The sequence below is a fragment of the Pocillopora verrucosa genome, chromosome 7 (genome assembly GCF_036669915.1).
Source record: "Pocillopora verrucosa isolate sample1 chromosome 7, ASM3666991v2, whole genome shotgun sequence".
Lineage (NCBI taxonomy): Eukaryota > Metazoa > Cnidaria > Anthozoa > Scleractinia > Pocilloporidae > Pocillopora > Pocillopora verrucosa.
The window spans coordinates 18,478,821-18,490,648 of NC_089318.1; the positions used below are offsets into that span (position 1 = coordinate 18,478,821).

Consider the following 11,828-nt stretch of genomic DNA (forward strand, 5'->3'; position numbering starts at 1 on the left):
CCACTTTAAAAGCATATGACTTTTTCGGTTACTAATGTTAACTGAACTGAGTGGAGTGCATTTTGGTCTTAGATCCCACGCGTGATTGGAAATCGAATGAGCGCACAGCGCGAGTTTGATTTGAAATCGCAAGTATAATTTCACACCAGATTACACAACACGAAATTAAAGTACCATTTTATAACATCCATTTTGAAATTGTGGAACTCAGTCGCTCAAATAGAGGCTTTTGTAGTCCGTAAAATACTTTATTGATCCAATACTAAGCTGGTTTGTTAGAAGTTACAAAAGTTGTCTTTTTTGCATGGGAAATTTCTGCCAGATCTCCTCGCGCGTGCCCGGTGTTCGACCCTTTGTTATCAAAACGCGCCTCTCAGCAAGACCGCAGCCATTCTATCGCAACTGTCCTTTCAAAGTTTTCCTCTGAATTCCTCTCCTTGAAACTGTCGTTAATTTCTTTTCAGCCATGGCAATATTACGCGATGACGCAGCGAATCATTTCGAATTTCAACTTTACTGCCACAAATGAAGAAGGTTTCGATCGGAGGAAGGTAATACAAACTTCAACAAATTCTTCCATGCATCAGCGGCACTTTAAGCTGTTTTGGATTTTTGTATGCCACGACGGTTGATTGACAAATGATCTAGACCTACCTAAGGCACCTCTTTTTTATAGCGCGCCACCGGAAACATTATGACGTCAGAAAATAGGACCTACCCTCTCGGAAATCACGTGATGATATCACGCGTCACGCTACTTCTGATCTCATAGTGCGTGACAACCGTTGATCACAAGACGGTCACAGTCGATTATACCGTCGCTGCGAATTTTGTTGTGACTTCCAGAAAAAAAATCTTGCGGTCTCTCATATTGATCGTAAAGGTTAGTTCATACCTTAGGTCACTTATTTGCAAAACCGCATCCTCTTCAAGCAACAAACTGAACAATGTTGTTGGCTGACAGTGTTCCTTTTTCGCTGAAAAAAGGAATTTGGGTCTGTCCGAACGTAGTTTCGTATTTTTAAAGTATGAAGTTAATTGTCTGAATTATGACCTTTTCTGCTCCTCGCAGTGAATCAATAGATTGCACCATTAGTCAAATCGTGACTTTCAGTCGCACCAGGGCAATGATTTGTTTTGGGGTGAATTTACCAGTGATAGCTGATATTAAGGGAAAACTATGTCCACTTCCGGCTGCGTGATTTTAACCAGACTGCCTTCAACGGTAAGAACTTGTGTTTACGAAAACCTGTTATTTCAAAATTTTGTGCAGGAAGATTCTCTCCAGATTCCCACACACAAAGCTGCACCTCTTGCACTTGAGGGGCTTCTCAAGTTGACGTAATGGCCCACCCCACCCAACCCCTATCAAACATCTCTTCTTTTCGGAAGCAACCTTAGAAACCGTTGGGCGGCTTAAGTGAGGCTGAAACCAGATATTGATTTCTATAGAGCAAGATGACATGCATCCAACACTTTCAGCCTCATTTTATTTGTCAGCCCATCCCCATAGTTTGCCCTGGTACAAACTTGGAGTAAAAGAAAAGAATTGGACGAAACCTCTACCCTTTTTTCTTCATTTGCCCTTTTTCTTTGTATAATATACAGACCAAATACCAACCTGTCATGACTGGGATATGGAAAGCAAGTTCCGCTGGTATAAGACTGTCAAACCAACTTTCCAAATGTGTGTGTCGCTGTTTGGGTTCATCATCTGTACAGCTCAGCAAGTTTGTGATGAAAGGTATTGAGGAGAAATCAGGAAAGAAAATGCTGAATGTTACTTGGCAAGATGACACTTCAAATGCATATCCCTACATATACCTTCGGGACAACTGCCAATGCTCACAGTGCTATTTCAAGGATTCTAATCAGCGCCTTGTAGATGTCGTAAGAGATGTTGATCTGAATGTCAGACCTACCAATGTTGAAATGAGTGAGGATGGAAGTAAACTTTCAATAGCATGGCCAGACAAACACGAAACCACACTCGACGCTGAATTTCTGTTCAGGAAGCGGCTACCAACTGAAGCAGAGTTAAAAGACAGAGTTTGTGAGGATGTAACTACTAGGAAAGTGAACCTTTGGGGAAGTAAATTTAAGGACCACATTCCTCACATGAAATATCATGACATTCTTCAAGATGAGATGGTGGAGTTTGAATTTTTAAACAGTTTGTATAGATATGGATTGGCCCTGGTCACTGACATGCCAATTCAAGACGGGCTGGTGGAAAAGCTAGGGGAACACATAGGTTACTTGAGAATGACAGCTTATGGGTATGGTTCATTGTCATTGAGTCATTTAGTCAGTTGGTCAGTCAGTCAGTCAGTCAGTCGGTAAGTTGCTCAGTAAGAAATTTAGTCATTCAGTCAATCAGTCAGTCAGTAAGTTGCGCAGTCAGTAATTTGGTCCTTCAGTCAGTTGGTCAGTCAGTCAGTAAGTTGCTCAGTAAGTTATTTAGTCAGTCAGTCAATCAGTCATTCACTTTTTCATTTGCAATGTGACTGTATCAACATTGGAAGACTGTTATTTATCAACAATTTCTAAATTAACATTTGGAATATTTTCTCATAGGAAAACAATAGTGGTATCAACAAGGCTACAGGCCAACAGTGTTGCCTATACAAGTTACACATTGCCTTTACATTCTGATCTGCCGTACTATGAAGCCAAACCAGGGGTATGGAAGATAACTTTTGATAGTGAATTTTATGCGGTATTTGGTTTGAACTCTAGATAACATTTGATTGCGTAGTCTGATCGTTCAGGTGAGCGTAGTCTGGAGAAGGAAAATTGACAGTGGCAGTGACTGAAGTTTCAACAACCTTAGCATGTAATGTTTTTTTTATGTATATTACTAACAAGAAAATGCATTGAGGTCAGAGGGGAGGATTACTAACTATATCATGTGGGATGAATCTTTTTGTGTTTTAACCCACACTGATGTGGTGGAGTTTACAATGGAATTGTAACTAGATCTGATGTGAACGCTGTGGCATGGTAGTAATGATAATAAGTTTTATTTAATATCTTATTCATTCAGACTTGAATAAAAAGTTTGGTGTCGTGAGGATGACCTTTTCTAAGGTGTTTTATCCCTTAGAAAAGAGAGAAATCAAATTTGAATTGAAGAACATTTAAATCTAAATGATTTCATTTTTTTATTTTGGTATAAATTATTTTAGATACAGATGCTATTTTGCAAGGAACAGACTCCAACTGAAGGAGGAGAAAATTCCCTGGTTGATTCATTTCATGTTGCTCAGCAATTAAAGAAGGAAGATCCTGGCGCTTATGAGTTGCTCACCACAACTCATATTCTTTTCAGAACAAGTGGAACTGACATACTTGGTGAATATGATTTGGAAGGTGCAAGACCACTTCTTGAGTAAGTTGTCAGATGTTATGTGAATGTGTACCAACCCTTCAAACCTTAATCCTTTGACCCCTAAAAGTGACCAGCATCTAATTTCTCCTTACAATATCACCCCTGTATCACACATTAAGGTCATGAGAATAAAGGAAATGATCACCAACTGAAGAAGCTCTTGAACCCTTTGACACTTAAGAGTGACTAGCATCTAATTTCTCCTTACAATATCACCCCTGAATCACACATTAAGGTCATGAGAATAAAGGAAATGATCTCCAAATGAAGCTCTTGAATCCTTTGACACTTAAGAGTGACTAGCATCTTATTTCTTCTTACAATATCACCCCTGAATCACATGTTAAGGTCACAAGAATTAAGGAAATGATCACCAACCAAAGAAGCTGTAGATTTTTAAACAAATTCTCCTTGTCAGCACCTTAGGAAATTAACAGGGAACATTATGGAGAATATGCATATTGATGTAAGTGTGGAAAGGGTTAAGGGTGACTAGCATCTAATATCTCTAACATCAGTATCACCCCTTAATCAGCTATCAAGGTCAAGAGGATGAAGGAAATGATTTCCAACGTAAGAAGCTTTAGATTATTGAACAAATTCATCTTCTCATCACCACTATGATGGGAAATGTGTAGTAAACAATATGGAAATTATACATTTTAATGTTAAGGTTTAAAGATTTAAGGAAATAGTGTGGTTATAATTGAAAGATTATGTTAATCAATACTATTGATTTTGTACTAAATCATTTAGTTCTTAATTTCATTTGCAAGTTTGAAATAACAAAGGTTGTCAAACCTTGATCACAATAAAGTATACTTAGCAGAGTGATGCTATTTTTTTCATCTCTGATAAATTGAAGAGACACTGTGCAGAGAAAAAAATAACAACCATAAAAAGACTGAATCACTGTGAGATTCTGGCAGCACTTGAAAGCAATTAAACATTTTATTAACCCTTTACACCCTAACATCAGTATACTCATTTCCATGCTGTTCTCTAATCATTTCCTAAGATGCCGACATGGAAAACTTGTCTAATAATCAAGAGCTTCTTTATTTGGTGATCAGCTCCTTTATTCTCCTGACCTTAATGTGTGACTCAGGGGGGGGTATGGTGAGGAGAAATTAGAGGTTGGTCACTCTTAGGGGTTAAAGGGTTAACTGCATTTGTTGTTAAGGTTTATGACCCAGAAAAAGGCATTTTGCAAAATTTATTGCAGGATTTTTAAAATAAAGCACATAGTTCTAGGTTTTAAGATGGCTCCTCAAATCAAACCCCAAATCATAATTCTGACTATTTAGCTATCCCACTTGTTAAATAATGCAATATTTATTTTTTGGAATCTTTTAGGCTAGATCATCATGGCAGACTATTACGATGCAACCACAATGAAGGCTGTCGACTGGACTTTTTGGGTGTGCCAGCAGAAAAAATCCATGAGATGTACAAAGCCTATTATTCATTAACCAAGAGATTGAAAGATCCTAAAAATATGTTTCTTCACAAGCTTTCTCCAGGAGAGATGATTGTGTTTGATAATGACCGTGTCCTCCATGGAAGGGAGGGGTACACTCTTTTAGAGGAAGGGGGTAGATGTTTGGAATCAGCATACATTGACTGGGATGTAGCAAGGTCCAGATTGAGTGTCTTAGGGAAGAGACTTGGTAAGGGCCCTGTGGCCAGAATGGACAGTAAACTTAGTGTTACAGGACAGTGGTCTGTGTCATGAAATTACCATGTGCAAAAATATTCAACAATAATTATTTGCTAGAGGTGAATTGAACATGGTGCAATAGCTCTCATTGAAGAAGGGATTATTCAAAAAAATTCCTTACCCTGAGGCAAATAATTTTTTTTGTATTATTAAATGAGTGAGTAGACTTTTGTAGACTCCAGAAATATCAATGATTCATGGAACACTTATTTGGCACTTAGTGCTTCAGTATGTTTGTGAAGAATAAGATGTGATTTAATAATATATAATAATAAGATGTGATTTAATCTACAACAAAATTATTTTGTAGACTCCAGAAATATCAGTGATTCATGGATTCATGGAACACTTATTTGGCACTTAGTGCTTCAGTATGTTTGTGAAGAATAAGATGTGATTTAATAATATATAATAATAAGATGTGATTTAATCTACAACCAAACTTGATAAGCTGGAAACCACTCCGCTTTGCATCGTGATTTCCTACACTTATCTCGTGTTCTCCCAACCTCCCAAGTGTTTACATCAGGCTATGTAAACATGGAAACCATTTTACATTTCTTCAATTTATACTGGCCAACTTATCTTCTATCAAAAGGCATTAGTTTTTTCTTAGGATTACTTGGATTTTCATTAGAGGACCTTACCATATCTGAAGATAAAATTTGTATAGTAATATAACAACACTGATGTTGGTTATAAGTATTCTAACCCTGTATTAAAAAGAGAGCATCCAAAGCATATTGGAAAAGAGAGTAATGAGGGTGGTGAAAAAAACAGCAATCAATTTGCAAGAAAACTCTGTTTTAACTTGTTTTATTAATTACTTCTTGAGATAAATCTACATGTGGTTTGTAATACACAAAGTGTTATTACTGTGTTCATAATATATATACATTTCAGGAAATTGGAATTAAATAATTTTCACTTACAGGATGTGACCTGATGGTCTCTCATATGTCTGGCATTTCATTTGCTTCTCTGGGTAGTATTTGTTTCAACAACTCTCCAACAGCCTTCTAGCTGTGAAACATCTTTAAACTTAGAGAAGAAATTTTCTGTTATGTTTTGATGTCATGCCTACCAGCTAAACCTCTTTCCATTCTCTTCAGCTGTATGTTGGATAATACATCAAACTTATTGGCAGAAATTATTAAAATAATTTCGACAGCAACCTCATAGAACTACACTATCACAGACTTTTATACTATAAACAAATGTCTTAAATTTTTCAAATGATGTAATTTAATGTCTTTGTTAAATAAAAGATATTAGTGGCACATAATTTATAATTTACTCACATGTGGCATGAGAGAACAGAATTACATCAAAATCACAAGGAACAATCATGGTAACTTGTTACAAAGGGTTTAGTGTTTACAAGTAAGGAAATTTTGTTTTGAAATTTCATAATCATATCATAGCCAATTGTTAAGTGAGTATTCCTGAAACTCTCACGACCTGCATGAGAGAAAACATTTCTTCTGGTAGATCATGATCTGATATGAGTTAAGTATAATTTTTAAGAAACTAAAATCTCTTTTTTGAAGTGTTGTTTTTACTTGATTTTACACCTCAGTCTATAAAAAAAATAATTGGTTATAAGACATTAAACTCTTAAAATAAATAAAATTGAGAATTGTGAGTAGATAATCTTGCAATAGTCTTTTGGTCCATGGAATATGACTACATATTAAATAATTTTCTAGTTTACATAGGGAATAGCTTTCCCAACATTTTTAAAGATCTTTAGTACCCTCTGAACTACCATGCTTGTAAAACTCTAAAAAGTTGGAAATCCTTCTAATGGCTTTTACCAAATGTATACAATTTAAATGAATTTTTGGCTGTAATGTGATGACTCAAGTGAGGGAAGATATGTAGAACATGGCTATTGGTGTTTGATATTACAGTAATCTGAATGATTGTCAGGATCTGATAAAAAAAAAAATGTTTGTGATTGACAACTTTTGCTTAAATGTTTTTTCCAGAAAAAGTTATGTGGAGTTTGTCCCCATTAAATGATTACAGTATTTTCTGTAATTCTTCAATGATCTCTCATTGATTTTCTATAAGTTAAGAAGATTATTATTAATAAATTAGGACTCAATCTGAATCTTTCTGAGATTGTGATTTGGAAGTTCCAAGGCTGACACCTGAAGAGGCCACATTCCACCAATGATGCCAGCCTGTATCGCCACCCCTGTGGCTACTGCCAGCTCTGGGTCTATGGCAACATTAGGTTTCTTTCCATTGAAGTATTCTTCAATAAGCTGCCGCACCTTAGGAATCCTCGTCGATCCTCCAACTAGAACCACTTCATCAACATCTTCTTTTGGAAGGTCAACTTCTTTCAATACCCTTTTGATGGGCTGTAGTACTTTCTGAAACAAGTCTTCATTTAACTTTTCAAAAGTTAACCTTGTGATTATTTCCTCGAAAAGGACATGTTTGTCCCCATGATCCAGAGAAGGCAGAGGCAATCTTATAGTCACTGCTGCCTCTGTTGTCAGGTTAATTTTTGTTGATTCAACTTCTTGTCTCAGACGCTGTATATCTTCAGCATTTGTGAGTTCCTGGCCAAACCTATCTTCTATAACAGACATTAGGTAAGACATAAGTCTTGAATTGAAATCCTGACCACCTAGCCGGTTGTTTCCAGCCATGGCCATAGTTACAAACATTCCCCCTTGAATGTTAAGCAATGAAACGTCCAATGTTCCACCACCCAAGTCAACAACCATAACATTAGAAACTCGTTCCTTTTTATGAAGTCCGTATGCCATAGCTGCCGCTGTGGGCTCATTTATAAGCCGTACAACTTTGATCCCAGCTAGAGAAGCTGCCTTGATCGTTGCATTTCTCTGTGCCATATTGAATTCTGCTGGGACCGACATTACAGCTTGATTCACTGCCCTGGTGATGTTTCTTTCAGCAGTTCGCTTCAACTCCCTCAAAATAGCCGCTCCGATTTCTTCTGGCGATACTAAAGTAACGTTGCCATGACTTTCGACCACGAACTTAGGATTGTTCTTTTCGTCAGAAGTGATTTTAAACTGGTAGAGAGAAGACAACTTTTGTAAGTCTTCCTTCGAAAACGTCTTTCCAATAAATCGTTTGGCATCGTATATCGTCGATCTTGGATTCAGTTCAGCTTGATCTAAGGCTCTTTTTCCCACCAAAACTCCTTCACCGGTAAAGGCAACGACGCTGGGAATGACTTTGGTGCCATTTTCATTAGCCAGTATGTCAATATGTCCTGTGATTGCTTGATAAACTCCGACGCAAGAAAACGTTGTTCCTAAATCTATGCCGATAATTTTGGGTTTGGGAGGAGGTAGACGACTTTGAGCAATGTATCCTGCGACAACAAGTGCGAAAATCCCGCCGAGGAAAAGTCCTAACGAATTACTCATCCTTCTTCAATCACCTTCTTCGGCGGTTTCACCGGAAGACGAAAAGCTTTAGTTTACGACACGTACATGCGTACTGTGGGTTGCGCAGACTAAACATCCATATCTCCAGGGAGGGTAGGGTAGTGAGTTTTGCGTACAAGAAAAATAAAAGTACCCTTGATCTGCATAACTGAAGTCGAATTTTTTGTCTCAAAGGATCAGAACTATTTTTGGGGGGGCTACAAATTACTATGAAACTAAAACAAGAAGTGTGACCACACGAAAGAACACAGGAAAAATTGATCGAAAGCTGTAATAATTGTGTTTCAAAGAAAGAGGTAAAAAGGCAGAGGGATCTGTGCCACCAACAGCAATAGTAATTAGTCTGAGGTTTTGATGTTTGCTTATGTATAAGGAACTTTATTGTGATTGGTCAGTTCTCATGTGTGAGCTGTCAGAATAAAATCAAAAAGTTCACAGTTTCCTGGTTTTCACAAAAATCAATAATGAACAAACCTAAGTATCCTCACCATAAAAACAAAGCATTTAATTATTCAAAGTGTTACATTTTATTACATTGACCAATATATTAGAGATTCTGTCACACAATTATAGATCTGTCCTTGCAATTGGTGTGGCTCAGGACATAATTAGTTCAGGTTAACACTGAGTAGTGCTACCATCTTGATCATGTCTTTCAATCTTGATGTTCAATCTGAGTTAAGTTTCTTAGAAAGTAATTGATTCTGAGTATTAAAGGTTCCTGCCTATGGATTATAAAAATCAACATCTGACAGTATAGTAAGATTGGATACATCTTAAGATCTCATTAGTAATTCTCCTTACTGTCTGCCATGTAGTTCTTGTAATGTTAGTTTGGAGAATTTGGTCTTGGATCAACTAATAATCCCCTAATTAATATTTTTCTTTATTCTCATCACTAGTCTGCTTGATATTGTATTGATATTGTAAGGAGGAATTCTGTCTTGGTCACTCATGGGAGTTAAAGGGTTAAAGGTATGATGAGTCTCTATTTTCTCCCTCAAATTATTGAGCTGCAAAGTTTGAGCTGAGCTGCCCACCTGAATTGTTTTTTAAGTGAAATTCTGGAAGAGGTATTAAACTTTTCTTTGGAGAAAATCATAAAAGTGTGGAATGCCAAGTAAATTGACCCTGATGACATAACCTGAGGCTAGTTTAAGACTTAAGTGAATTGTCAGCCTCTGAAAATTCACTTAAAATTAAAATGTAGGACAAACAACCTGTTTGAGGTAATTATGATTGCTATCAGCAGATAGTTGACAAGTTGGTGAAAACCAGACCCATTTAAATATATTGGGATTGTTATTTCTAATTTTCACACTTGAGTTGTTTAGATTTCCCCTATCACCAATGCATCCACCATCTCTCCTGCATCAATCCTGGTTAGAGTTTCACTCTTAGGTGGCAGCTCAAGCACTGCATTGGCACTCCTCATGCTCATTAATCTACTGCTACATTGACTACCAGTAGATATTGCAGATGGAACAGCTTCTCCTGGCTTCCAAGACAGGGTGACTCTGTAATATTCAGGTCTTGGATCCAGATTTACTGGTTGAGGCAACTTTGCTTTGATCTTTGTTAGATGGGGATGCTCCGAGCCAGACATCTTACGCAGGGCTGGGAGAACAAACAGGTTGAAAGTGACCATTGCAGAGACTGGATTTCCAGGAAGGGCAAATATAAGTTTTCTCTTCCCATCAATTGTGGTTGTGGCAAAGGTTGCTGGTTTACCAGGCTTCATGAAAACTCTCCCAAAATGGATAGTTGCCCCAAGTCTGTCTTGTAGAACAGGTTTCAGAAAATCTTTCTCTCCCATTGATACTCCACCAGATGAAACAAGAACATCGGCCTTTTCCAAGCCACTTTTTAGAGAGGATTCCAACTCCAGGGGTGTGTCAGCTGCTATTTTTAAATCAAGGGCCTCAAATCCATGCATTTTAATCAGCGACTTTAAAGCGATTCTATTACTGTCCCTGATTTGCCCTGCTTTGGTTTCCTCTCCTGGATTTACAACCTCATTTCCAGTAGAAAGCACAGCAACTCTTGGCTTCTGGAAAACTTCTACTTTGGTGACTCCCAGTGAGGCCAAAAGACCCAGTTCTGCTGGTCCTAGTTTTTGATTTGTTGTGAGTACTTGTTCCCCTACACTAACATCAAAACCAACTGGTCTGATATCTTGGCCAGGTTTAGGAGTTGTCAGGATTTTAACTTTCTTCTCAGTTCTTCCATCGTTATCACTTTCTAGTAATTCTGTATCTTCCACTTGGACGACTGCATCAGCACCAGGAGGCAGAGGTGCACCAGTGTTGATGCGCATCACATGGCCAGAAGTGACACTGCAAGTAGCTACTTCCCCTGCAGTGACTGCACCCAAGACCACACGCTCTCCTGGTCCATCTGAAGCTAATACAGCATACCCATCTTTGACTGATGCAGGGAAAGGGGGGAGGGGTTCTTTTGCACTGACATTTGATGCCAGTGTATAACCTAAAGCATCTTCTATGGGTAAAACTGTTGTTGAGAGGCAGTGAGAATTATTCATGATCATAGAGAGGGCTTCATCCATCTGAACAAGTGGATATGGGGAATGGCGATCCCTCTCAGCTACTTTGCTGAGATCTTGTATTGGTTTGTTGTGAGCCTTGTGTGGACAGACATGTTGCATTGCTGAATGGGTGACACTCACATTTGGACTATTCCTTAGCACCTCTATGGCATGCGGTAAAGCTGGTAAAACAAATTGGAAGCATTCTTGTGAACCTTTAACACTTCCAGGCAAATTAACAATCACTGTTCCTTTCCTTATACCACAGGTAGCCCTGGACAACATGGCCATGGGAGTAACCTTAAGGGATCCGCACAGCATTCCCAATGAGAGGCCCGGAGCAGATCTTTCGATAACTTCCGCTGTAACCTCAGGGGTGACATCTCTTGGAGAAAATCCTGTGCCTCCTGTCGTCAACACGAGGTGCAATCCTTCAACATCGCTCCAGTTCAAAAGAACTCGTCTTATTTCGTCCCGTTCGTCAGGGACACAGTCATAGAGTACTTCACTTACATTCAAAGTAGAGGAATTCACCAACCTCTGCAAATTCGGCCCACTTTTATCTTCAGCTTCTCTGCGGGAGCATCTGTCGCTAACTGTTAGGACTCCCACTCTAACAGTGCCAGAGGCAGGCTCCATCCGAGTCGCAGCCATAATCTACGTCTCCGGAAGGGTTAATACGCCCGGAAATGCCCGACATCTAACGAACATTACCCACGACCAGCCGCCGAGTTG

At 38.4% G+C, this 11,828-nt stretch overlaps 3 protein-coding genes across 5 annotated transcripts; 1 reads left to right on the forward strand and 2 right to left on the reverse strand.

Annotated features, from left to right (window-relative positions):
- Positions 1-785: 785 nt before the first annotated feature.
- LOC131781024 (gamma-butyrobetaine dioxygenase) lies at positions 786-5,892 on the forward strand. 3 transcript variants are annotated; one of them, XM_059097668.2, is made up of 5 exons: positions 786-883; positions 1,609-2,279; positions 2,578-2,683; positions 3,189-3,391; positions 4,748-5,892. In XM_059097668.2, exons 2-5 carry the CDS (start codon positions 1,627-1,629, stop codon positions 5,124-5,126), a joined length of 1,341 nt encoding a protein of 446 aa, XP_058953651.2. In that variant the 5' UTR covers positions 786-883; positions 1,609-1,626; the 3' UTR covers positions 5,127-5,892. The 3 variants fall into 3 exon arrangements, with proteins under 3 accessions (XP_058953651.2, XP_058953659.2, XP_066025751.1); XM_059097676.2 differs by lacking the exon at positions 786-883 and adding an exon at positions 935-1,026; XM_066169654.1 differs by lacking the exon at positions 786-883 and adding an exon at positions 1,047-1,225.
- A 19-nt stretch (positions 5,893-5,911) lies between these two features.
- Positions 5,912-8,562, reverse strand: LOC131781013 (heat shock 70 kDa protein 13-like). The gene has a single exon (XM_059097658.2). The coding sequence runs from the start codon at positions 8,525-8,527 to the stop codon at positions 7,211-7,213; it is 1,317 nt and encodes a 438-aa protein (XP_058953641.1). The 5' UTR covers positions 8,528-8,562; the 3' UTR covers positions 5,912-7,210.
- Positions 8,563-9,051: 489 nt separating this feature from the next.
- LOC131781041 (gephyrin-like) lies at positions 9,052-11,788 on the reverse strand. The gene has a single exon (XM_059097688.2). The coding sequence runs from the start codon at positions 11,745-11,747 to the stop codon at positions 9,879-9,881; it is 1,869 nt and encodes a 622-aa protein (XP_058953671.2). The 5' UTR covers positions 11,748-11,788; the 3' UTR covers positions 9,052-9,878.
- Between the last annotated feature and the right edge of the window lie 40 nt (positions 11,789-11,828).

What these genes read in the sequence shown, in the direction of transcription:
- LOC131781024 (XM_066169654.1), top strand. Translation starts at nt 1,181, where the DNA reads ATGTCCACTTCCGGCTGCGTGATTTTAACCAGACTGCCTTCAACG. An exon ending in TTGAGAATGACAGCTTATGG is followed by an intron (nt 2,280 to 2,577) that starts GTATGGTTCATT and finishes ATTTTCTCATAG; the next exon opens with GAAAACAATAGTGGTATCAA. An exon ending in GGTGCAAGACCACTTCTTGA is followed by an intron (nt 3,392 to 4,747) that starts GTAAGTTGTCAG and finishes GGAATCTTTTAG; the next exon opens with GCTAGATCATCATGGCAGAC.
- LOC131781013 (XM_059097658.2), bottom strand. Translation starts at nt 8,527, where the DNA reads ATGAGTAATTCGTTAGGACTTTTCCTCGGCGGGATTTTCGCACTTGTT.
- LOC131781041 (XM_059097688.2), bottom strand. Translation starts at nt 11,747, where the DNA reads ATGGCTGCGACTCGGATGGAGCCTGCCTCTGGCACTGTTAGAGTGGGA.